The following is a 25,841-nucleotide window of genomic DNA, read 5'->3' as shown; positions in this document are numbered from 1 at the left end:
ATGTATTATAATACAATGCACTGTTTAACAAAATGTATTTTATGGCCATGCAAAGTCTCATGGTCAATTTCAAAAAGAAATCTGTTTTGGAATGCAGGACATGTGAACATAGATAGTATTTGTCTGTAATATCAGGCACATATTTCCTTGTGCACAAGCCTGAAAAAAAAGTCAGATACTTTGAACAGAGGCTGAACTGTATCCCCAGGTGCTCCAAAGTGCCTCTTCCAAATCATTTTCAAAGTGTGCAGAGGTTTACTTTGTATGTTATTTTCCTGCAGATGTTTTGTTACCAAGGTGAAGATAAAGTTTCCCCTGTCCAATTGCATGCAATTCAAGGGAGCAGTATTCATCCCTGTTTCCTAGCCGAGAGAGCCAATGTTGTTTGAACACACCTCTGTGTGGTCATGTGGCCAGCATGACTCTATGCCGAGATGCGCACAATGGTGCTACTTTACCAACGAAGTGGTACCTATTTATCTACTCACATTTGCATGCTCTCAAACTGCTAGGTGGAGCTGGGACAAGTGACGGGAGCTCACCGCGTTGCGTAGCACTCAGGTCTTAAATGCAGGCTATCAGCTTTCCACTAACAAGCTCAGCATCTTCAACTACTGAATCATTATACCTCCTTTTTGCTATTAAACTGGGCAACAAAACATTTGCCGGAAAATAACATACAAACTAGGTACTAGTGCATGGGATAGTAAAGTTTGCTGGTTGTGTCTGTGTGTGCGTGCGTGCATGTGTGTGTGTGTGTGTGTGTGTGTGTGTGTGTGTGTGTGTTGAGAAAAAGAGATAGAAAGGGAGATATAGGTAGTACTCAACATACAACCATAAGTGAGACTGCCAATTATAATTGGAAGACATGATGATCACAATGCAGGTTATTACACATGACTAGAGTTTACAACCTCTTTTGCAGTATTAAGCAAACCCATTGCTTGCTATGGACCTTTTTTTTCTTCCAGAAACCATATGTAAATACCAGTTTCTGGAGAGAAAAAAACCTCATAAATTGCACCTATGTGACTGCAGAATGCTGCAAATGACCATAAATTGGAACTGGATTGTATATAGCTTTTGGGGAGGGGGGGAATGTTTGTCAAAACGTCTAACAGTTACTAAGCGACCGGTCGTAAGTAAAGGACTACCTGTATTGAGATTGATATGAGAGAAGTAACAGACTCATTTAAAAAAAAAAGTAGGATCTGGACCATTCTTGGTATGTTTGGGTAATCAGTAAGTGGATGAACTTTTAGAGCATAGTTACATCATACAGGGGGGAAGATCTAGGGAAATTGAAAATGTTTTGAGACTCTTTCTGTCTCCCTGTGATTCCTAGATTCTCAGTGCCATCCTCATTGCCAGGCCAGATAGGAAGCTCTCAGTATATGCTAACCAAGTCCTTGCGTAGCACATATTTTACAGCCATCTCCTTTATTGATGAGTCACTCTTTGGCCACAGAAATAGATGTTTTTACATATTAGGATTAAGTTTTGCTATCAGCCATCATTTCCTTTTGATAGAGATTTCATGCCTGCTGTGTCAGTAAAACAGCTGCTAGGCTCAATATATACAATATATACAAGTATATCCTATAAAATATACTAGGCGTGTATGTTTTCTACTGAAAGGATACCACGGAGCAAGGGCTTGCAAGCCGTGACGTTAGGTGGAAATGCTAATCATGAATATACCTTTGGAGGCATTTTGTCTCCTGTCTGCAGGTGGAAACTCTGTTCTCAAGGCACATTTTGTATGTGGTGCGCCTGATATGTTAATAAAGACTCCTTTGCAATATGCAGTGGGTGGTTTTTCTCTTTTTTCCCCCTGCTGAACTCTTTTCAGTTTTTTTCCTTCCCTTGAATTAAAAAAAGTGCTGGAATAAATCCCTTCATTGGAATTCAACATTCATTGGAATGTTAAAGTTGTTTTAAAGAAAAAGCAAAATCCATTTAGGGCAGCAAAGGAACAATAAACAATGCTCTCAGTTTATAGCTGAATCTCTTTACTGTTTGTACTGGTCTTTTGGCTTATTTATAAGTTTTCACTGAAGCCCAAGATTAAATTCTCCACCTGACTCACTTTCATATTGATTGAACTCAATCAGGCCATTCTCTAATTTAACTGATTTTATTTATGTTGTTATTATTATTAAGCCCAGGAATACAAATATCAATTCCTGAATCTAATTTAACACACACTTAGTTGCTTTTCAGTTTTCAAAATGAATCCTAATTTATGTGATCCATTGTTTGTGTGTGTGTGCATGTACACAACATATGGTTCATTAACATTAGGATTAATTTTGAAAATTGAAAAACAGATCCCTAAACGGGAGTATCTGTTTTAAGAATATGGGATTTTTATTTAGAGATTGTGTAGCTATTAAAGTTCACCTATGTTGTGCAGTGCATTTGAGACAAACACAATTCCTTTGTGCACGCTGCATTTAGATATAACTGAATCTGTCTCTGTTCTACAGTATATAAATGGCTTTAGAGGATCCAGAAGTAGCTGTGTATTTATACACTTCATCTTATTCTGTTTTCTTTATACATCTGACTTCCTGGATTGTTTTATATCTTTTTCCTTCACTACTGTGTTTTCCTGAAAATAAGACCCACCCAGAAAATAAGCCCTAGCCCAATTTTTGGAGTGGGCAAAATATAAGCCCTACCCCAAAAATAAGCCCAGGGGTATTGGGGTGGCCAGCACAAGCAGCGGCAGGGGCCAACGGTGTCCGGCAGCAGCCACAGCCCACCAGCCCCTTGGCACAGGGCAAATAAGACTGAGCGCAGAGGCAGAGGGGGAGATAGGCGATCCGAGCACGCCATGCACTTTTCACCCAGAGGGAGACTGGAAGCTTGCAAATGGGGCACTTGGAGACAGAGCAAATCTCTCCATTTGTAAGCGCCCCATTTGCAACCAGATGAAGCTTTCAGTCTCCCCCTGGGCAAAAAGAGTTTGGACGCCTATGGGGCACTTGGGGCAGCTCCACCCCCTCCCCCACCTGCCTCGCCTCATGGCAGTGGCATGGCGTGGTGGGTCATGCGACCTGTGGGCTGCTGCGAGCGGCCACAGAAGTGGGCCAATAGCCATCTGGGCTCCTGCTGGATGGGGCTGTTGGTGCCACTGCTGCAAGGTGGGGAAAAATAAGTCATCCCCCAAAATAAGACCTACTGCCTCTTTTGGAAGCAAAAAAAATATAAGACCAGGTCTTATTTTCGGGGAAACACGGTATCACTGGCATGTCTACCAACACCAACCTTTAAAGTGGAGTGAGTATAGAAATAAAAATCACTGTGACATCACAATGCATGGAGAGTTCTACTGAGTGATTCAAAGAGGAAAAGAGAATCTTTAAACACTGAAAACTGAACACTGACATCTAAATTGCATCTTTAATGTGTTTTCTAATAGCTCTTATCATCAAACAGGGAAATTATTCAGGGACATAAGAATTTGGGATCTAATGCACACATGAGACTTCACCACAGGCATCATTATTGTGTGATTATATGAAGAAATCTTTGCAAGTAGCAAAAAAAAAACACTGTGTGCAATTGTCTGTATATATGTCCATGTACGTGTACGTGTGTGTGTGTGTGTGTGTGTGTGTGTGTGTGTGTGTGTGTGTGTGTGTATAAGTAATACTTTCTTTACAGCTGCATGTTGAAAGGCCTGGGGTCAAATAGGAGGAGGATATGCATAACATAATTTAACTGGAAGTCAGATGAAGCGAATATGATTCCTTGGAGTTGATGGATAGCTCTTTTCCCAGTAGGACTGATCAATTAATCTGTTGTGATGAATTCTCTATTACTTCTTGTTCATTATAAAGGAATTTCTCACCTCTATTTATTCAGTAGGGACGAATATATTCAAACTGCTTTGAATGTGGAATATGTGCATAAGAATCCTCATGATAAATGTAGCTCAGATTATGATAATAAGAAGAACAATAACCTTACTCTTTCTACCTGCTTAAGGAGCTGGGTAGTAGAGAAACACTGAGAAAAATGTTTCTCTACTATCCAGCTCCTTAAGTTTGAGAGACTCACAACAATGAAATAAACCATTATAAAATATTTTTTAAAAAAAACAACAACTGATTGATGTCTTGGAATCAACCTCCTACCACCTTCTTGAGAACAATCCCCCAAAAGCAGGAATTCCTAGAATTCTGGAAGTTGAAGTCCACAAGTCTTCAGTTGCCAGATTTGGAGAGCCTTGCCATAAAGGGAAGGAAAGACAGGGAATCAGGTATAAAGAGGGAAGGCAGTGACAGGGAGGATCTTATCCAGCTCCCTTGTCAACTGTTGTTTCCAGATATCAGCCAGGGGTGGTAGAGTTTTCTACCAAATCCCTGGAAAGGTGGTAAAATTAGGGGCAACTCAGTTAACAATCATCTTGTTTAGCAACCAGAGTTCTAGCCCCAATTGTGATCGTAAGTCAAGGACTACCAGTAGTGTATTCCTTCTCAACCAGATCATGCAAGAGAAGCAATCCATTGGAAACTCTTTTTTACTGTCTTCAGCATAGTTGCTGCTTCTAACTAGGATCTCCTATCTTAGAGGGCATATTTATTCATCTGAATGCTCACATCTGCAGTGGTTCCACTTCACCAGGCTTAAAACAGGTGTACTTTTTCTCCAGAGCGTTCCTGAAAAATTACTGAATTGTAATTTTAATGCAACAGATGGGGGAAATTATTAAATATGTATGAAACAAACATGTTAGCTTATTTAATTAAATCGTGTGAACTATACTTAAAAGTTAATGTTATGACTGACTGACTGACTGACTCTCTTCCTTTTTGGAATTCAGCTTCCTTTGGTATGCCAGCCAGTGGCCAATTATGACCCTTGGTTCCAAATAGACTGCATGTACCTAATGGAAAACAATTTTGACAAATGCTGTGACTTCTTATGAAACATACTGTCCATTTATGAATAGCTGATGTATGGCATCCCATTCAAGTTTCTGGCAGAGTCATTGCTATAGTATATCTGTAAGGCAAAGAAGAATTGTTTCCTAAGAATTAGATTCCCTGCTGTTGATTTCCTGTGGACGTTTTCTTAAAAGCAGAACCTCCATGTCTTCTGTTGGCCTTTTTCCTGTCATTCAAAACACAGCCTGGGCATATTTTAGCTTTATTCGTTTTTTTTTTTTTTTCCTCTTTAATAGCAACCTTTGGATATATATTTAATATAGTGAAACACAAACAATTGAAAAAAGATATAGTAGTTGTTAAGTGGTGAAAAAAGAACCTACAAACATTATAGTGACCCATATAGTGAAACTATATGTAAAAAACAAGCAGTTAGGAAATAGGCTGCAGACTTGGTAAAGCATCCATGAAGGCCTTTATTTTCTTGTGAATTCAAGGGGTGTCTCTCCAAAGTGTTTTCTCATTATTTCCCATTTGTCTAGGCTTCTGCAGTGTTTATCTGCTTCTTCCCTTCCTGCTAAAGGGCTTCCTCATTACTCTGTACTACAGCTTGTAAGCAGTGGTGGGATTTAAATATGTGAACAACCGGTTCTCTGTATGGATGCAACTTCCGGAAATCCATTCTGGGACTGGGCAACAAAAAATTAGCTGCCGGTTCTGCAGAACTGGTGCAAACTGGCTGAATCCCACCACTGCTTCTAAGTTTAACTACAGGTAATCTTCGACTTACAACGATTTCTGTCGCTAAGTGAAACATTTCTTAAGTGAGTCTTGCCCCATTTTACAACTTTTCTTGCTATGTTTTTTAAGTGAATCACTGCAGTTGTTAGGTTAGTAACATGGTTATTAAGTGAATCTGGCTTCCCCATCGAAAAAGGTAATCACATGACCCCAGGATGCTGCAACCATCATAAATATGAGTCAGTTGCCAAGCGTCTGAATTTTGATCATGTGACCATGGGGATGCTGCAAAAGTCGTAAATGTTTCCAAACCCTGTTGTAACTTTGAACGGTCAGAAAAGAACTGTTGTAAGTTGAGGACTATATTATATTTCTTACATATACATACATACATACATACATACATACATACATACATATTAAGAATTAAACTAAAAACCGAAGAGTGTCGATTCCTGGGTGTATACATACTTAGCATATAAAAGACGACCACCAGGAAGTAAAAACAATCAAGTTTTAATTTAATAAATAAATAACCGAGCTTTCGATGGCTGTATCACTGCCATCATCATCAGGGTGTAAAAGCCAGGGGGTGGGGAGGCTCGCTTATGAGCGCAACCACGCCCGCATTCGGCTCATAGACCTCGTGACAGGGCCCAGTTGGTTGATCCTTGTATTACTCATGTAAGACGTACTTTCAAATTCTGCGCTCCTACGATTGATTCCTTCTCTACTACTCACGACTCCTAGGTTGGGGGGGAGCATCTCGTGTCGTTTTGCATCAAAGTAACTTGTGTGATACTAGCCCGATCATCTGGTGGGGTCTCGGGTCTGATCACCTCTGTCAATAGTTCTGACTAATGAAGCACTTCAAAGAACTTTCAGGCATGTTTCCTAAAGTCTTTATTACAGAGCTACAATTTTGCCGATCGCCATCATGGACATGTTGATGCCAGAATCTGACTTCCTGTCGCTGCCATCAACCTTTTCTTGCTAAACCCCTCCCTTGTCTTGCAGTCACAAGTCACATTATCCAATTAGTGTGAAGGTCAAAAGTTTACTTCCTCTTTCTTTCCCGGGCTTTTTCTCCCCCCCCACTCTAAGCTGTGTATTAACCCAGTAATTACCAGACAGTTTTACATATTGTCAAAGCAAGAATATACAGTATTTGCAGCATTGGCATCCGGCCCCCCTTACAAGAAGGACAGATCCTGTAAAGTAAACAAAAGCATATGTTAAGGGTTATCTTTCGGTTTGCTGGGGTGTTTCACATGAAACCTTTTGATCAATCTGTCAGCGTTCACTTCACTAAATTTCACCCAGGTGGCTTCAGACAATGGGTATCCCTTCCATTGTACTAAGTACTGTAATTTCCCTCTAAAGATTCTGGAGTCAAGAATACGTTTCACTTCGTAGTGGGTCTGCCCTGCCACTACGAGGGGTCCAGGTGCCTTCTTTGGAGGAGGTCTTAAAGTGGAGCCCCGATAAGGCTTCAACAAACTACAATGGAAAACTGGGTGAATTTTCCCTAACAGTTTAGGGAGTTTTAGTTGTACTGTGACTGGGTTGATGACCTTTACTATGGGGAAAGGCCCCAAGAATTTTGGTCCCAATTTCTTGCTGGGCAATTTGAGGCGTAGATATTTAGTTGACAGATAGACCTTTTCCCCAACTTGGAATGTTCTTTGGGGAGCCCTCTTTTTATCAGCCTGCTTTTTATAGGTTTCAAAACTCTTTTTTAAAGCAGTTTTTGTATTTTTCCAAACTTCTTCCCACCCTGTCACCCATTGATCAAGTGTCTGTGAAGCGGAGGGCAACTGAGGATATTCAGGTATTGGGTTAAATTCTTTCCCTGTGGCTACTTTGAAAGGCGTGTAGCCGGTGCTGCTGTGCACGGAATTATTGTACGCCACCTCCGCAAAAGGGAGGAGATCAGTCCAGTTCGTCTGTTGGTAAGAAACATAGCACCTAAGATATTGCTCCACCATTTTGTTAGCGGCTTCAGCAGCCCCATTGGTGGCTGGATGAAAAGCAGATGACAACCCTTGAGATGATCCAATCAATGTAAGGAAATTTCTCCAAAACTTCGCTGTGAATTGCACCCCCCTGTCTGAGATTATTCGCTTAGGGGCACCATGCAGCTGGTAGATATGTTTCAGGAACAACTTGGCCAGGCGTTGGGCAGATGGGAGTCCTTTGCAGGTGATGAAATGAGCCTGTTTCGAGAACAGGTCTATCACAGTCCAGATGACAGTATTTCCCCTACTTTCAGGTAGGTCCACCATAAAGTCCATAGCTATTTCTTCCCAGGGTTGAGAAGGGTCTGCCACGGGTTGCAGTAACCCAGGAGTTTTCCCCAGGATTCTTTTCATTGTGGCACATACAGTGCAACTTTTTACATAGTTTTCCACATCCTTTTTCAGCCCCGGCCACCAGAATTGCCAGCGGGTGAGGTGTAAGGTTTTCAAATATCCAAAGTGTCCAGCCTGCTTTACATCGTGGCTGTGGTTGAGAGCATTAAGACGGAGCGCTTCTGGCAAATATAACTCCCCCCTTTGTAAGCCAAGCCATCCCTGTATGTTAGGGACGCTTGATTATCTTTGAACCATTGGTCAGTGAGGAGCTCTCGTTTTATTTTCTTCACTCCAGGGTCATCCGGATTCGGGACCCTGCGAGGTGTAAGTTGAGCAACGGTTTGTGGATTGGGAATAATTGCCTCATTAACCTGCTCTCGTTCACTTTTGTACTGGGGTAACCGGGATAGCGCATCAGTTAGAAAGTTCTTTCCTCCTGGTATGTACCTTAGAATGAAGTTGAAGCGGTTAAGGTACTGTGCCCACCGTACTTGCTTTGGTGACAATTTGCGGGGAGTTTTCAGTGCCTCTAGGTTCTTGTGATCTGTCCATACCTCAAATGACACCTTGCTCCCTTCTAGATAGTGTCGCCCACCTAATTGCGAAGGCCTCTTTCTCCCAGATTGCCCATCTTCGCTCGCTCTCAGTGAATTTCTTAGAGGTGTAGGCACAGGGTTGCAGGATCCCATTTTTGTTCTTTTGAAGTAACACTGCTCCAACCGCCACATCGCTGGCATCGGCTTGAATCACAAAGGGTTCCCCTGGGCAGGGGTGCTTTAGAACCGGTTCAGCGGCAAATAGTCTCTTTAAATTCTCAAAAGCTGTTTGACAGCTCATTGTCCATGCTAGTGGTTGGCCCGGTCATGGCTTGCCTCCTCCTTTGCCTGTTTTGAGTAGTTCTGTAAGAGGAAGGGCAATCTCGGCAAAAGAAGGGATGAATTGACGATAAAAGTTGGCAAAACCCAGAAAGCTCTGGAGCTGTTTGCGTTCATGTGGGGGAGGCTTTTTATAGCGAGAGAGCTTAACATCTAGCTTCACGGCTGTCTGGTACCATTCCTGCAGCCGATCAGGTATTTCTCGATAGATGCAGGCCTGAGAGAGGTGATCGTCTAATCCCTCAATGAAGAAATGGATGAGGGACTGCTCAGGCCACCCCTCTATTCGACCTGCTATCTTGCGGAATTCTCGCACGTACTCCAGGGCAGGCTTCCCAGCTTGTTTTATTTTGTGAATTTGTCCTGCTGCTTTGAGGCCGATGGATGGGTCCTCAAATCGTTCTCTCAGACTTAAAAGAAAACGGAGGGGATCTTCCAATTCAGGGGCTTGCTCGCTATATAAATGGTTCAGCCATTCAGGTGCTTCTCCCTCTAGGTTGGACGCAATAACATCGACCATGGCCCCTGGTTCCGGGTACAGATAGGCCCAGTATTTCAAGTGAAAACGCACTTGGTTGAGAAAAAAAATCAGCTTCTCTGGGTCCCCATCAAAGGTTGCATTGAAGGGTGGTGCGAACACAGGATGCTGTGACCCCCACTGGGGCTGGTTCCACGGCTGTTGGGCCCTCTGCTGCTGGCCAGCGGGGTTGGATGGTGCCCCCTGCTGCTGTAGGCCTCCCAATGGTGGCTGTGCAAGTGGGGGTTGTGGTGGTCTTCTCTGTTCTTGGACTGCAGGGGGTGGTGATGCCCTCTGCTGCTGATGATCATTCATCTGCTGGGGAAACCCATCTACCCATTGCTGCAGATGCCTCAGACTGGAACTCACCCTCTCTTCAGGGTTGGGGTCTCTGGCCGGCAAAGGTAGGGTCTGACAGGCTTCCTGCTGGGCTCCCCACTGCTCTTGTGGCCACCCCAGTTGCTGTAGGCCCCAACCTGGCTGCAGATTTATGCCCAGGGGTTGCACGTTTGGGGGCTGTGGCCAACCTCCTTGCTGTGGCTGTTCTCCCCCCAGCTGCTGATTTCCTGGCTTCTGTACCACCCCAAGACATTGCAAGGCCTCTATTAGCTGTGGTAAGTTCAGAGGACATGGATCAGCCACTTGCTGGGAAACCCAATTTCCCCTTTGCTGCAGAAGATTCAGACTGGGATTCTCTCTCTCAGGGCTGGAGCCCATGGCAGGAACATTTGCAATAGAAGGGCTGTAGGTTTCACTTTGTAGGAACTGATTTCTGTTTTTCATTTCTAAGTTTAGAAATCTTTCCAACGACTCACCCATAACTGTGTTATCTGTCCATTCTGCTTTTGAAGTCTTCGCTCTCAGCTGGGAAATCTGCCAAATTTCTCTCTCCCCCAGCTTGCTGGCTGTTGCTTTCCCCCCCCCCGGTGAAACTGTTGCAGCCACGGGGCTGGTCTCAGGCAATCTTTCTTTCTCCATAATGAGATCTTCCCCAAAACTTTGCCAGCTCCTCTCAGGCATAGAGGCAGCTGATGGAGTTCGGGACCGCAGATCGTTTGAAAAGAGTGTCGGATTCTGGCATGATGTCAATAGTTCCGACTAATGAAGCACTTTAAAGAACTTTCAGGCATGTTTCCTAAAGTCTTTATTACAGAGCTACAATTTTGCCGATCGCCATCATGGACATGTTGATGCCAGAATCTGACTTCCTGTCGCTGGCATCAACCTTTTCTTGCTAAACCCCTCCCTTGTCTTGCAGTCACAAGTCACATTATCCAATTAGTGTGAAGGTCAAAAGTTTACTTCCTCTTTCTTTCCTGGGCTTTTTCTCCCCCCCACTCTAAGCTGTGTATTAACCCAGTAATTACCAGACAGTTTTACATATTGTCAAAGCAAGAATATACAGTATTTGCAGCATTGACAACCTCTTTTCCCCGTGTTCGCCGCACTATTCTCCGGGGACGCACAGCTATGTCCATGTCCTCACTCCCATTCCCCCCACAGTCCCTAACACGTCACATTCCGCGTATGGGGTGTGCAATGATTTATTACGGTCCGTATCTGTGTCGGCTCAGCGTCCAAAGAACGTTCAACCCTCCCCCCCTGGGTATATTCCGAGGGAACCTCAAATCCGGTCCTCACGCTTGCGCTCTCCTGCATCCGTAGTGCTGTCATCCGAGAACACGTAACCATACCCTCAACGGGGCGGCCGCAGTCATTATCCACTCCGGGAGCTCCGATGTTCAAATGAATGCCCAAACCGGTCACAACAGGGGCATCCTCAGGAGCACGAACGTTAACACAGCTGCAAGGAGAGCAATCCTGCTTCATATCAAAGGGGGGGGGGGAACGACACTTCCAATTTTACGTAGGAAAAAACCCGAATAACCAAAGACCTACATACAAACACCCGCGAAAACCTCAGAAAACAACACACACACACACACACACACACACACACACACACACACACACACACATATATATATATATATATATATATATATATATATATATATATATATATATATATATAAAATTGAAAGCACAACAAAGCTTTATCTGAACAAGACCAAATGTCTCTCCCCAAAAAATAACTGAATCAAAATGTAAATGAGACCAATCAAAGCTTATTGGCAAACCCTACAGGCCATGAAGTAGCCATTCTCTCTATATGCAGTCCTGTACCACAGAGTGTTGCAGAGTGTTCAGAGTCTTCAGAATTAATGCAGGCTTAAAAATGTATGAAAACAAGCAAGTAAGAGCAAACATTTCCCATCTGGGGAAAGGCGGATTGGTAACTTTACCTTGTTTCCCATTTCTAAGAACATATTGGCTAAATGAGTTCTCTAAGGTTGGGATTATGGAGTACATAGCCTCAATAATCAGCACGAGAAAGGGAAATAACCCATTTTTGTTTGTTGTTCCTGAGCTGCTACAGGAGAAATTGTTGCTATTTACTAATGGAGTACAATCTACTGCTTGTACTGTTCTAAATTTCATTCTACGCAGTCATTAAACAAACAACAAATGCACAATCTTGGGGAATATATTACATTTTCCCTGGTATCGAATGTCATGCTGTTGAAAGTGTAAATCTCTCCATTAGAAAAGAGCAACCTATATGTTAATATTCTGTAATAAGAAAAATATGTCATACCAAAATAGATTGTATCAAAGGGTTCTTAGACCCCCCCTTTCCCCCCAGCAATCTTTAAATCAGAGGGTTGGGATTCTGTTACTCATCATAATTTTCAAAGCTCTATAGAAGATGTAGTTTAAAGCGCTTTAAATGTATTTTATGCATCTCCTTCGCCACAAAGTGGGTTCATCACTATAATTGAGAACTGACATTTTTTTCAAAGCATCTCAATCTTTTGAACTCAGAATTCAGAGATTTGGGTCTTCATTTCAAGGACTTACTAAAACCAAAGAGCTCTCCCTAGATACACAGAGTCACGGCTTGGTGCCCCCTTTAAAAACTAAACTGAAACATTTCTTTGATTTAAAAAAGATGCGAGCTTTAAAAGTCTCTGAGATTCTTCTCATGCTCTTAAAAAGTGCAAATCAGAGAATAATTTTCAGTTAATGTACTCACTTTCCAATAACGTCTCCCCACTCGGTTCCCTAGGGCCTTCACTTTCAGGTTTTGAAGATGTTGAATCTCATTTCAAATTAACAAAAACAACAATAACAACAACAATAATAATAATGTTTAATGGAAGATCTAGATGCAGATTTGCTTATCCCAGGTCCTTAGTAAGGACTCAATAGGTAGACTCAGATGCTTCCTTATATATATACTTTATGTACGCTTGTATACCTTATATAAGCTCATAGGTCCTTTGTTAGGACTTGAACTTTTAAGTTTTATCAGTCCCAGACTGTGAATCAAATTAAAGTTGTAGTAATACTAATAATAATAATTCAACTCAACAAAAGGGTGCATTTGATGTGCTTCAGCAGATGTAACATTAAGTAGTATGAAGCCTGATTAGTATTGAATTGTAATCTGCCCAGAATCTTTTGGAATCAGGCAATCTCAAAATAGAATAAATAAATAAATAGTTCTTGGAAGAAGAAACCATTAGGGAATACCACAAATGTTGGCTTGGTAGTAAACAACATCAACAACAATCGTATCCTGGGAGAGAATAAAGGTAAATTAATGGTATGATGCAAGAACATTGCATCATATCCAGGATCATCACTATCTGATCTCAAGGCCATCACTGTTTTTTATATCTTACAATCCCTTAGTTATTCTCCAGATTTAATTGACATCAGGATCTTCTGTAATTATTCTTGTGCAGATGGTCAGATTAATGTAACATGTACTTTAATCATCACATGGGCACAGAAAGTAAGCCGAGCTATTTCGGACTTCATAAAATTAGTTATCTTTCTTTCTCAGCTAGTTTGATTTGGAAAATTCGGTTTGGGTCAAAAAAATTGAAAAATGTTAATCACCTGTTCAAGCCTATGATATATTGAATCATAGTTGTCATTATTTATTGCATTATTTTTAGTTTCATTTATATACCATCTTTTTTCCTGGGAGTTTAAAAGAGCCAGTTTGGTCTAGCGGTGGAGGCACCAGGTTAAAAACTGGGAGACGGTGAGTTCCAGTCCCGTCTTAGGCATGAAGGATGGCTGGGTGACTATGAGCCAGTCCTTCTCCCTCAGCTCAACCCAAATTAGGTTGTTGTTGTGAGGAAAATAGGAGGAGGAAGGAGTGTTAGATATGTTTACTGCCTTGAGTTATTTATAAAAATAATCAAGAGGGGGAGATAAATAAATGAACAAAAAAACATAAAAGCAGTGGGTTGGAGAAGTACATGATCCAAAGTCACCCAGGGAGTTTCTGACATGGAAAGTGGGCTTGAACTTGGGTCTTCCCACTTCTAGTTTGACACTTGGATTTTGATACTTGGATTTTGATGGGCTCTCTGTTTCTGTGTGTGCTTGGAATCATTCTGATAAGAGCCTAAATTATTATTTAAAAGCATATGTTTACAACATAGGTGCATTTCTGAAAGACTGAATGTAAGTTTTTTCTTCCCCAGGTTGAAGCAATTTTAGTAAACATATTTGGCGGAATTGTCAATTGTGCCATTATTGCCAACGGTATCACCAAAGCTTGCCGAGAGCTTGAACTGAAAGTGCCTCTCGTGGTCCGACTTGAAGGTAAGTGGTGGAATTCAAGCTTTGTTGGGTATCTTTACTTCATTTCATCTATTCTCCGAGGGTTGATGTTGGAACTGATTTTCTAGAATATAAAATATCAGAGTTGGAAGGGCCCTTGGAGGTTTTCTAGTCCAACCCCCTGTTCAAGCAGGAGACCATTTCAGTTCATGTGAAACGAGAATGAGATGGTTGCTTCAGGGCAACAAATACTGGAGGACATGAAACAGAGAGCAGCCCATTTGCCATTCTTATTGGTTGAAGGAGACTCAGACTCAACGTTCTAGGTTGGCTAGACTTCAGCTAATACTCTAAAATTACAGCCCTCAGAAATAGTAAAAAATGCCGCCTTCACTTGTCTCAAATCCCCATTCAGCTACCTCTCTATCAGTCTCTAGAAATGGTATGGACAAAACATGGAATTTGCTATATTCTTTTTCTTTGACAGAAAACTGCGTTAAATCAACCTTGCTAAACATGTCATTGTTTCAGTCACCCACATAGGATTCACTGTTGCAACATTTCAGCTCATTCATACTTTCTCATAGTTTTAAGGCTGCTTTCTCCAACCTGATACCCTTCAGGTATATTGGGATTGCATATCCTAGAACTCTTACCTGTGGCCATCTGGAGGTTACCAAGTCAGCGTCATTTTATAGTATCCTGGAATTCTCATCTATGAATTATTGTTAATTTTTATCTCAAATCATGCGAAATTTATTTAACTGAGAGACAAATCAGGAAAACCAGAGATTATAGTATGGGGAACCAGACATTATAGAAATAGTGTGGAGTTTTTACAAGGAAAAGTAGAATCATCATCAATACTATCTTGGCTAATGTTTATGAAGTTTGTTATCAGGGCTGCATCTTTGATTCTAGAGCAAAATGTCAAATCAATAAAGATCATTTCCATAAGGATTATGTTGTAACAACCACAAGATTTGATTCGGAGATCAGACCTGCTACTTTGCAGATGGTCTGATTCCCTTTGGGTCTAGAACCAGGTGAGATTAAAGCATCCTTACCTTTAAAGCAACCATCCATCTGAAGACTACCAAGTTATGGTAGGATGCTTTAATCTCACCAGGCTCTAAGTCCAGAAGGTGTCAGACTGTCTGCAAAGTAACAGGTCTGATCTCTGAATCAGATATTGTGATTGTTACAACACAGTTCTTATGGAAATGGTCTTTATTGTTTTGACATATTACTCTAGAACAGAGGTCTTCAAACCTGGCCCTTTTAGGACTTGTGGACTTCAACTCCCAGAATTCCTCAGCTAGCATGCTTGGCTGAGGAATTCTGGGAGTTGAAGTCCACAAGTCATAAAAAGGCCAAGTTTGAAGACTCCTGCTCTAGAATCTAGGATGCAGCCTTGCCAACAAACTTCATAACATTAGCCAAGATAGTACTGATGATGATTCTAGTCTTCCTTATAAAAAGTTCACACTATTTCTCTAATCTATGGTTTTCCATACTTGTCTCTTAATTAAATAAATCTCACATGATTTGAGATAAAAATTAACAATAATTCATAATGATGAGAAGTCCAGGATACTGTAAAATGAAGCTGAAAGAATACAGGATGGAGCAATCCGTTCCCTTTGATGCATTTCTACGACAGAAGGTTCATAATTATTCCTATAAATCTTTAGCAGATTTGTGGCTGGACTTTAAAAAATTCTTTGCTGTCCTGCAGCAGTCTGTTGCAGATGTTTTAATGAGTGAAGTTTTAATCAGTCAACTCTGTCTTGATTTAGCATGATTTTCTGGACAAATCTTTGTTCTAAGCTGTGTAATGATTACAAGCTGTTTTACTGGTGGATAAAGGAAGGATTAGTCTCTCATTCAAAAATAGTAACTTTATACTTACAGGTATTACTTGCTTGATGTAAAAGAAAGAATGAGTGCTCCTCAGCTGAGAAGTACAATTTTTTTTAAAGGGCCCAAAGCAATTAGAAGAATCATGTAATCTGCATTTCACTGATGAAGTAATTGTTCCTGATGGGCAAGTGCACCTCCTCTGTTTCAAAAGATTTTTATAACTAATTGTTGGAAGGGCTGGATTAAAATTAGGTAATTACTGCCCGTACAACCTATAGGAAGATTTTCTTAGACTACAGACTTACACAAGGAGATTGACCTACCTCTCCTATCTCCCATTTCCTCAAGAGCTACATAACAGGAATTTACATCCATCATATATTTATACATGCATTGGTGACCTCCTTTTGAATGGAGCAGGTAGCTTTGTGAAAATTCAGCCAATGCAAGCAGCAAAAGGAAAGATACCGTACAGGTAATCTTTAACTTATGCCATAATTGAACCTACAGTCATAAGTGATGCTGATAGGTGTTTTTTTGCCAGAAACCAGAAGCAAGCACTTGTTTCCAGCAAAAATGTCATAAATCACATAACAGCCGGGCATTGCAAACAGCCATAAATGGAGGCCAAAATATGATCACATGACCACAGGGAAGCATCACTGGGGACGAAGGCCTACAAGTACCTTTGGGGTTCATTGTCACTTAGAGTGGCCACTAAGCAGCTGATCATAAGTTGAGGACTTCTGTAATATTAACAAAAGGGGCAGGACCAAGATTTTTTACCTATTTGGAAAGCTAGTTTGGCCTGGCCTCTCAATAGAGACACTTTATGATAGAGGCGGTGGGTGCACTAACAGGAAAGGCACCATTTTTGCTTTGCCCCACTTCGAGCCTGTTTTTTTTACCTATGTTTAATCCTCTGTCATTTTAATTGTTCTTATAATTGTTTTTACATTTCTATTTTTTGTTACATTGTAAGCCACCTAGAATTGCTTCAGACAGTGAGATGGTGGCGTTTACGTTTAATAAATAAATAATAAAAAGTAGTTTGGAAAATAATAGAATATAATATGCTGAGGGATATGTTTTAAATAATAAAGAGAATATAGATGTAGATCAGGACCAGGAAACAAATATAGGTAGTCCTCAACTTACGACCACCATTGAGCCTAAAATTTACGTTGCTAAGCAGGACATTTGTTAAGTGAATTTTACCCAATTTTACAACTTTTCTTGCCATAGTTGTTAAGTGAACCACTGCAGTTGTTAAGTTAGTAACTTGTTAAGTGAATCTGGCTTCCCCATTGACTTTGCTTGTCAGAAAGTTGCAAAAGGGGGATCACAGGATCTACGGACACTGCAACCGTCATAAATATGAGTCAGTTGCCAAGTGTTTGAATTTTGATCACGTGACCATGGGGATGTTGCAACGGTGATAAGTGTAAAAAACGGTCATAAGTCATAGGTTGTAAGTAGATTTGAACGGTCACTAAACAAGCTGTTGTAAGTTGAAGACTACCTGTATCTGATTTAATAAATGAGAAAGTCAAAGAGCTATGCACTGTATTAGGATTTCCATATACAGAGACAAACCCACTGCAAGTATCTCTTTCTTTAGGTATTTTGATTGATGGATAGAGGAGAATCTGAAGAGGCCACATGGCATTATAAGATTGCACTAGTGCAGGGGTCTTCAAACTTGCCACTTTTATGACTTGTGGACTTCAACTCCCAGAATTCCTCAGCCAGGAGTTGAAGTCTGGGAGTTGAAGTCCACAAGTCATAAAAGGGCCAAGTTTGAAGACCCCTGCACTAGTCCATCTCCATTTACATTGCAGCTCTCATGTACTGGTTTAACATACACATCGGATAAACATATACTGATTTATAAGTTGTGTCTAGTCTTTCCTGCAAATAATGCCACAAAATAATTAAAAAGTGGTTTGAAGGAAACAGGTCCAGTCAACTACATTATGACTTAATGCTGAACATAAACTCAGCTGCTTACAAATATGTTTTTTTATTCTTGCAAATATTACATGCACTCTTGCTTTCTAACAATAATAAGAAAACCAAATTCTGAGCATGTTTTTTTCAGTCTTCCAATGACCTGAATAGGTTTGGAATCCAGCTGTGGCACAGTTAGTAAAATGGTTGATCTGATTACCCGTGTATTACAGTTCACGTTTAAGGGAAATCTTGATTATAGAAGAAACCATGCAAATTTGTCTTCCACTTTTTTTCCCTCTGTTTAATAGCTTCATTCAGTGCAAGCACAGTGTAGATTGTTTTGATTGCCTGGGACTGAAACTCTGTTTACAGATCTCTAACACCATCCAGTGGCAATAGGTTAATGTTGGTTTACTTCAGTAAAAGAAAAGTTCCATGTATTTAAACCATAGTCAGGAAGAAAAAAAAAACCCTCAACTCTTATTTTTTTAGACTTCCTCTGTTAAATATTTTGCAACCTTCTTAAAGATTTTTGGCACTTCAAATATCAAAGGAAGCTCAGTTTATTAAAACCATGGCTTTTCATCACAGATTCCAAACAATGACCCTTTGCAAAACATTTTTTAAAAAATACTGAGCATTTTTATGGCTTTAACATTATGCTTCAACAAATGCAAATGCATATAGTATGTTTTGTTTTCTTACATTTCAGAAATAATATTTAATTTTTATTTATTTATAAAGCTGAATGCAGCTGATATTAGTGAACCACTCATTCTTGTTTATGACTTTCATGAAAAGGCAACGAGGTCAATCTTTTTCTCTCTCTCTCACTCTTGTGTAGGACTTTTTCCATTCTATGCAATGAATTTTATTTACCTTTATGCCTTTGAAGAACATTTTTAGCAGAAATAACATAACTATTGTGAAAGTATTTCTTATAATAAGAAAATTAGTAATAAAAATAGATTGGATAAAACCTACAACTCTTTTGGGGAAACTTGTCATTTTCACCATTTTTGAATGGCACTATAGAAATCTACAAGCTACGTAAGTAGCTTGGATCTCAGTTCTAGATTGATGTTGTAGAGCCCTTTGTAACACCTTTATAAATATTGTGTCTACCTATGAATATGTTCTTCAAACATTTTTTTAAACTCAGAACACTATAATGGTTTCCTACCTACCTACCTACCTACCTACAGTTGCCAAAGCAACAAATAGTTCTGTGGGTTTCAGATGATTTTTTTCTCATTTCCAGTATTTCCTATGATTATTTTGTCAGCTGCCCAGATTTGCTTTGCATAGTGAAGTGGGTGGTATATAAATTTAATTTAAATAAATAATTAAACATTGATACAGATGATATCAAAAACAGGAGAAAGAGAACATGAAGTCTCTCCTTTGACATTTACAGAGAGCTTGACACATCCACCGAACTAAAACAATCTTGGTTGCCCGTTTGAAATTTTAACCAGCTCATCATATTGTCTTTTTAATAAATTGCCTGTGAAACAACCAGATTATATTTGATCAACACATTCTTTGAAAATGACCAAAATATTGATGAGTGCACACAATCATTTTTAGAGCGAGTAATGTTCTTGTATCTGTATTTAAGTATTATCTCCAATTAAAAAAGCTGAAGCAGCACAAATATTGAGATAAGTTTCATTATGTTCTAGCGGCAAAGGAAAGGGGAATTAGGTCAAAATTAGGTTTGAGAAGGTGCCTTGAGCCTCTAGTATGTGTATAAATGTAGAATAGTAATGATTAGCACTAAGGGAGCACTAGAGTTTGTTAGTTTGTTGTTTGTTTTGGGAACTACTGTCAGTACAAATAGTTCAGTTCTCCAACTAAGTAATTGACCATATATTTTTCATACTATGCATGTGTACTTTGAGCACACATACCCACACGGAGGGAAGGAGGGAGACAGAGAGAGAGAGATCATTCCTAGAATGCCAGTTCATCATACCAAAGTTAATATCTTAAAAAACTAATATTGGAAAAAACATAATAAACATGAGGGTGAAGGTTCGTATCCATAATAAGCATCATCATCCTCAACTTTTATAGCAACAAAATAATGATCCCTCTTTACTGGACACTGTTTCTTGACCATTAGTCCCGCTCCAATGTCTTTGCCAATGTTCTCTCACCTTTTTGTGAGCTTAGGAGGTTCATAGAAAGTGGCACAAATACAGTGGTATCATTTGGAAAAGAAGCAGAAGCCCAACTTATCCTGGGATAGAAGTAGACGATAAACTACAGTTATAGTACAAGTTAATTTCAGTGGTATTGTTTCTTATAGTTTGATATTTCGTACACACTGCTGAGCCCATTTTTTAATACTCATACACTTACAATTGAGACAGATTGCACATGCTGCTGGAATTGTGAAATTGTGAATTATTGAATTTTAACGTTAAGAATCAATGTTCTTCCAAAAATGCAATACAAAGAAAAGATCTTGCAAGACTTTTTCTTATCACATAATTAATACACCTTAGTGTATTAGTGTAATATACCTTTCTAGCTAGCAATAACATGATCCTTTTTATGACATTTTATAAATGCCATGTAACCACTCTAAGGAAGGGGGTTGTATCCGCCTCCCCCTGAAAGCATCTCATATTTCATCCACTTTCCTGGGGGAAAAGAGAATTCAAGAGATGTCTTCCTTAGCATCCACAAAGTTTTTCTCCTAATGATTCTTTGGCTTTAAAAGTATCTTTCAAAACAGTTTTATCTGAGTAAGTTTCAGAACTCTGAAGAACTATGTATTATATCAGTATGTTTGAAGCTGTGTTAAAACAATATTTTCTCCTATTAAACAAGCAAGCTAATAACTAAAATATTTACATTCATGTATATGCAAAGAGATAAGATAGATGTATGGATGAATGGATAGACAGACAGACTTAAAATTAATTTAGTGAGAAAACTGACTTATGCCTTAAAGCAAAGCATTTCTTTGCTTATTTCTTTTGCATCACAGTTCAGAGATTTAAAAAATATATAGTAAAATGAAGATCATAACTATTGAACATCTACAGTGGATATATGTTGCTCATCAAAACTCGAGTGCTAAAAGAGACCAGCGGGGATTGAAATTTCAATCTTAAGGCCTAAAAACAATTATTGGAAATGAAATCAGGAGTTAAAGTCAGTGTAATATTCTGGTTGAGAGACTGAGCTGTGAATCAGGAAGATTGTTCAAGTCTTGCCAGTACTGCAGAATTACAAGTTAGCTTCCTCTTTCTTTTTCCCAGTTGTGCACATCAATACACACACAAACATGCACACTGACACACTCCTTTCCAGGGATATGAAGATAATAGTGACCTGTTTTTAAGATTGCTTCAGGAATACTAACCAAACAGACTATTCACAAAACACTATGCAAGATAACAAATACCTTCTACTAGGTAAAACTTAGCTCTATTAATCATGCTTCATGGACGTCAACTGAGAATTTACGAAGCCTTTTAATTAGAATTAGAATTCCTCAAATGCATTTGCTGCTTGTTCTAATTCCAAGTTACCTGCCATTTTGATTTATAAGTGGAAACATTTTTACCTGTCGGGCAGGACAGAAGATCTGGCTGATTGCGTTAAACATTTTAGCACTTCAGGAGGACAGGATGTGATTGTTGTCCCTTTTCCTGTCAAAATCATAATACATGTGTGAATATTTCACTCGGGATGAGATTTCTACCGGGGGAACAGTTTTTAATAGTATTGTGGATCCTCCTTATTGGCATTCATTGTTCATGGTTAAAGCTGCCAGAGCATAGTGACAGCCATTGGTTATGCACATTATACTTTCTGCTACCAAGGGAAAGATGCCATTAGTGTCACGAAGTGCCCAATCAGCATCAAAACAGAGGGGAGAGGGGGAGAGAGAGAGACTTCTGGGGAGGAACTAAATTTGTGTGAGCATTTCTGTCAGAACATTTCAGCTGGGCCTGTCTTTTTTCAGCGCTAATGAACAAAGAACTACAGGATGTGAGCAGCGATCAGTCATTTTTTCTTAATTAATCTCCTCTCATTTGGTCATGCATGTGCCTTGTATAGGAGGAGCCTGACAGAGCGTAGCACCCACATCCCTTAAAACGTCTCTCTTAATTTATGACTTCTTCCTTTTCCCTTTCTTTCTTTGCAGGCAGCAGGTCTTAGGTTGACTGAACTTGATGGCTCTGTCCACTTCTAGATCTTTGACGGTTCAGTCCTATGCATATTTATTCAGAACAAAACCCCTCTTTGTTTAAAGACAAAAAAAGAGGCTTGCAGTCAGGTAAACATGCATAAGACTGTAACGTAAAACTTAAAAAGCTTGAATCTTTTTTCCCTTCCTAAGGGAAATATATTACCCTACAACAGAATTTATAGTCTGTGTAATCTCTTGCTTGGCCAATTCAGAAGATACGTTGGGTGAACTTCTTGCACAGGGTTGAAGCATATACTGGACATACCAGAGAATGCTAGAGTAAAAGAAATGGAGTAGTAGTGAATCACACTACTACTCTGTGAAAGGTTCTTCTCAGCATCAGGCCCCACAGTAGAGAGAGAGACTAAGATAACTGCTTCTGAGAACAAGTGCTCAGAGTAACTGCAGCAGCCCCTTTCTGTTCTTCTCAGTTCTTCTCTTCAACTGTGTGTGCAGCACAGCCTATTCTTCAGCTTTTAAAGTAGCTGCATCCTGTCAGATTTGGAGAAGCGTCCCATCACCAGTGCTGACCTGACAATTAAATGTTTTCTCCTGCATGGGGAATTGTAACAAAGGAGTATCATCTTGTTGGTTCATTTCCTGGCAGTAAATGCTTCTGAGGACAGCCCTGACTTTTCCCAACCTTATTTAGAGATGCAGGGCCTTCTGCATGGAAAGCAACTGTTCTGTGATAGAGGAACCACCCATCTCTAGTAGTACACCTAGCAGAGATTTTTGCCTTTGAAAACAGATAATTGGATAGGTGTAAGACCTCTATTTATATTCATGTTGTAAGAACACACCAGAGTCTGTACGTTTTTTATGTAATATATATTTTGATTTAGTTTTCTGGTGTTAGCTTTCTTTTTTATTCTGATAAATGGACACAAAAATAAATCATGGTAGGCTATTTATAATCTCCACCAGAGTAATTTATATTATAGGGGGGGGGAATCTTGATCTGTATCTTACGTCTTTGCTAATATTCCTTGTCTGATCTTGTGCTGTGTAATTTATTCTTTTGAAACATTTCATGAAGAGCTATTTATCTATTAATATACAGTTGAAGTAAGTTAAATTACTCAGTATTAAGTTAGCCAAATGGTTGTCATTGACGTCTTCTGTCTTCTGGATCCATAGGAGATCAATACTGTATTTTACAGAAGTTATCCTGTAACTAGCAGATTCAATTTGATTCAGTTACCTATTTAGATTCAGTGTAAAATTTAAACATAGGAGGAGGCATTACAAAGAAAAAGCTGGACGTGTACTTTAATGGCATAGAGTCAAAATCCAAAAGACCTATAAGTTTCATACAACTAGAAATAAATATTTCTATGTCTTTTTTTCATGGGCCCACCATATGAAATGTGCTTGATCTTTACTGTACCTTCAAGTTCCTCTTATGGCTTTCAAAACTAGAAGTGAGGGGTCCTTGGTGCTCTCTGAGCTTGGTTGTTTTCTTGCAGACATTTCATTACCCAAACTAGGTAACATCATCATCAGCAACCTAGTTTGGATAATGAAATGTGTGTAAGAAAACAAACTAAGCTCAGAGAGCACCAAGGACCCCTCATTTCAACCCTGAGCTACAAATATTCTCCTTTATTAACAACTAGAAGGAAATAGGAATTAACTTTTTTTTCCCTCCACTTTCCCCTCAGGAACAAATGTTCACGAAGCCCAGCGCATTCTGAATGAAAGTGGACTTCCCATTACTTCTGCAAGTGACCTTGAAGATGCTGCTAAGAAAGCAGTGGCTTGTGTGACAAAGAAATAAAGAGAACTGACACGAGAGAGTACATTCCAGAACTGCCATTGAAGACATATTGAGAATGATTTTAACCAGCCACAAGCACCGAGATTTGGCTTAAGCGACCTGTTAATCGCAAACTGCAAAATATTCAGTGGGTGAAAAGAAACTTGGAAATGCATTTATTACACAGAAGCCTTTATTTTTCAATATTGGGACTGAATGTTCTACAAGCAAATACGATGAGTAACTTACTGTCAGTTGCCATTTAGATTTCTCTTTTTAGGTGTTAATTGCTTGTGACTGCCAATTTTTCTAAGATACTTTGATGCATCTTTAGTATGAAAGGGGATATTTGATCATGGTTGGCTCTTTGTTGTGGATTGTTCTCAAGCTCTAAGGAACTACTAGGGTGATACCAAAGTTTAGAAGTCTTTTCCATATCATGTGGAGAACTTTCAAAATTTGGGATATGATGTGGCTTGGGAATCTGCTATTTGAAATAGAAACAATCATAAAGTCTAATTCAGGCACGCCAGAAACCTCCAGTGTACCTATAGTAGCTCTCTGAATTCCAAATCATATTTAATAACATTTTCCAATTAGCGAAAGAGCATCTTTATATTACCTAAGTTGAAATAAATGAATGTAATTAGATATCTACCACCACCATGTCAAAATTATAAAATGCAATGATTGATACCCAATGTATACCTCACATTATAACAACATTAAGAATCATAGTTCTGTGAAAGAATATATTGTCCTATAAATTCTCATTTGAATTCTTTAAGTACTGAAGGAGAAATACATATCGTAATGTCACATTTGACAGTATCTGTGAACATATGCATCCAATTAATGTTGACTGTCTTTAGAAATCAATATGTATTGTAGCTAAAAATAGTCTATCCTGAAGAAATCTAGGATGGTAGTTCCTTAAAGCATTTGCACTGTTTTTGTAATGTTATTAATCAGAATTGATAATAGTCAAAGCTATTGAGGAACCTGCTGTCATCAGAAAGAATATGAAAAATAAATTGAGGAATGATTCCATCTTTTTATATTCTGTGAATTTCAGTGCAAATGTTCACCAACTGCAATGTTCTTCATACTGAAGTAAAGTGGATTTCCAAATGCTTAACTTTTGCTTGATTGTGCCTTTGATGTTTAGGAAATATGTACTCATAAAGTACAAAGGCTATCAAATTAATTCAATAACCACATTCATATGTTTATTTAACAATGGAGTTTTGAAATTCAAGATACTTGTTGAAATCAGAAGTAGGGTTATAAACAATGTTATTCAACTGACAAGCTGCGAATTGATGTGATTTTTAATAGTAAAGAATATGAATATTTTTGGTTTACTGCAATTAAACACTATTAATAAATTTCCCTGGGGTTATGCATTTGAATTGTGCTGATTAACGCTGTCATTATTTTTCCATGGTCACTAATGGCTATCGACAAAAGTCATTTTTTGAGAATTATTTTAGAAGTCCCATGAACATAGTCATTCCATTAACTGTTAAGTAAATAAAAATATTCGTGCCATACACAATATTCTTCTTATCATAAAAATCCTATAAAAGCAGGCATGGACAGCTTATAAGGCATTTACAGGATTACTAAAATGTTTGTGAACTCTTTTGAATTTTCAATATTTCTGCATAAATATGATCTAAAACATGATATATTCTCCTCACAAGTCTTAAAACTAGATTTATGAGAATCCAATTAAACAAATGAGTTGAAAACATTATACTTTTTACCTACAGTATTTAAATTTATTCTTCACCATATCTGTGTTCCTCACTCCCTTGGCCACCCAAGAAGTATGGCAAAGAGAGAAAGGCTAAAATATGTGTTATTTCTATGACCATATATCTGGTGAGGAGGTAATGGATGGTGGTTCAAAATTTATCTTGGAATGGACATGACTGGAACTGGCTTCCCCCATTGACTTTGCTTGTCAGAAGGTCTCAAAAGGTGATCACATGATCCTGGGACATTGCAACCATCATAAA

The 25,841-nt window shown here is 39.2% G+C and overlaps 1 protein-coding gene across 1 annotated transcript in view; it reads left to right on the top strand.

The window, feature by feature from the left end:
* SUCLG2 (succinate-CoA ligase GDP-forming subunit beta) overlaps positions 1-25,229 on the top strand; it is a 257,487-nt gene extending 232,258 nt beyond the window's left edge. The window contains exons 10-11 of the mRNA XM_039328642.1: positions 13,951-14,071; positions 23,723-25,229. Of these exons, the coding sequence (XP_039184576.1) occupies positions 13,951-14,071; positions 23,723-23,838 (237 nt within the window). The 3' untranslated portion in view covers positions 23,839-25,229. The remainder of the gene's footprint in view (positions 1-13,950; positions 14,072-23,722) is intronic.
* The last annotated feature ends 612 nt before the right edge of the window (positions 25,230-25,841 follow it).

The sequence above is a fragment of the Crotalus tigris genome, unplaced genomic scaffold, assembly GCF_016545835.1.
Source record: "Crotalus tigris isolate CLP2741 ecotype Arizona unplaced genomic scaffold, ASM1654583v1 scf7180000024383.4638030, whole genome shotgun sequence".
NCBI lineage: Eukaryota > Metazoa > Chordata > Lepidosauria > Squamata > Viperidae > Crotalus > Crotalus tigris.
This window is presented reverse-complemented; position numbering and strand designations above follow the sequence as displayed.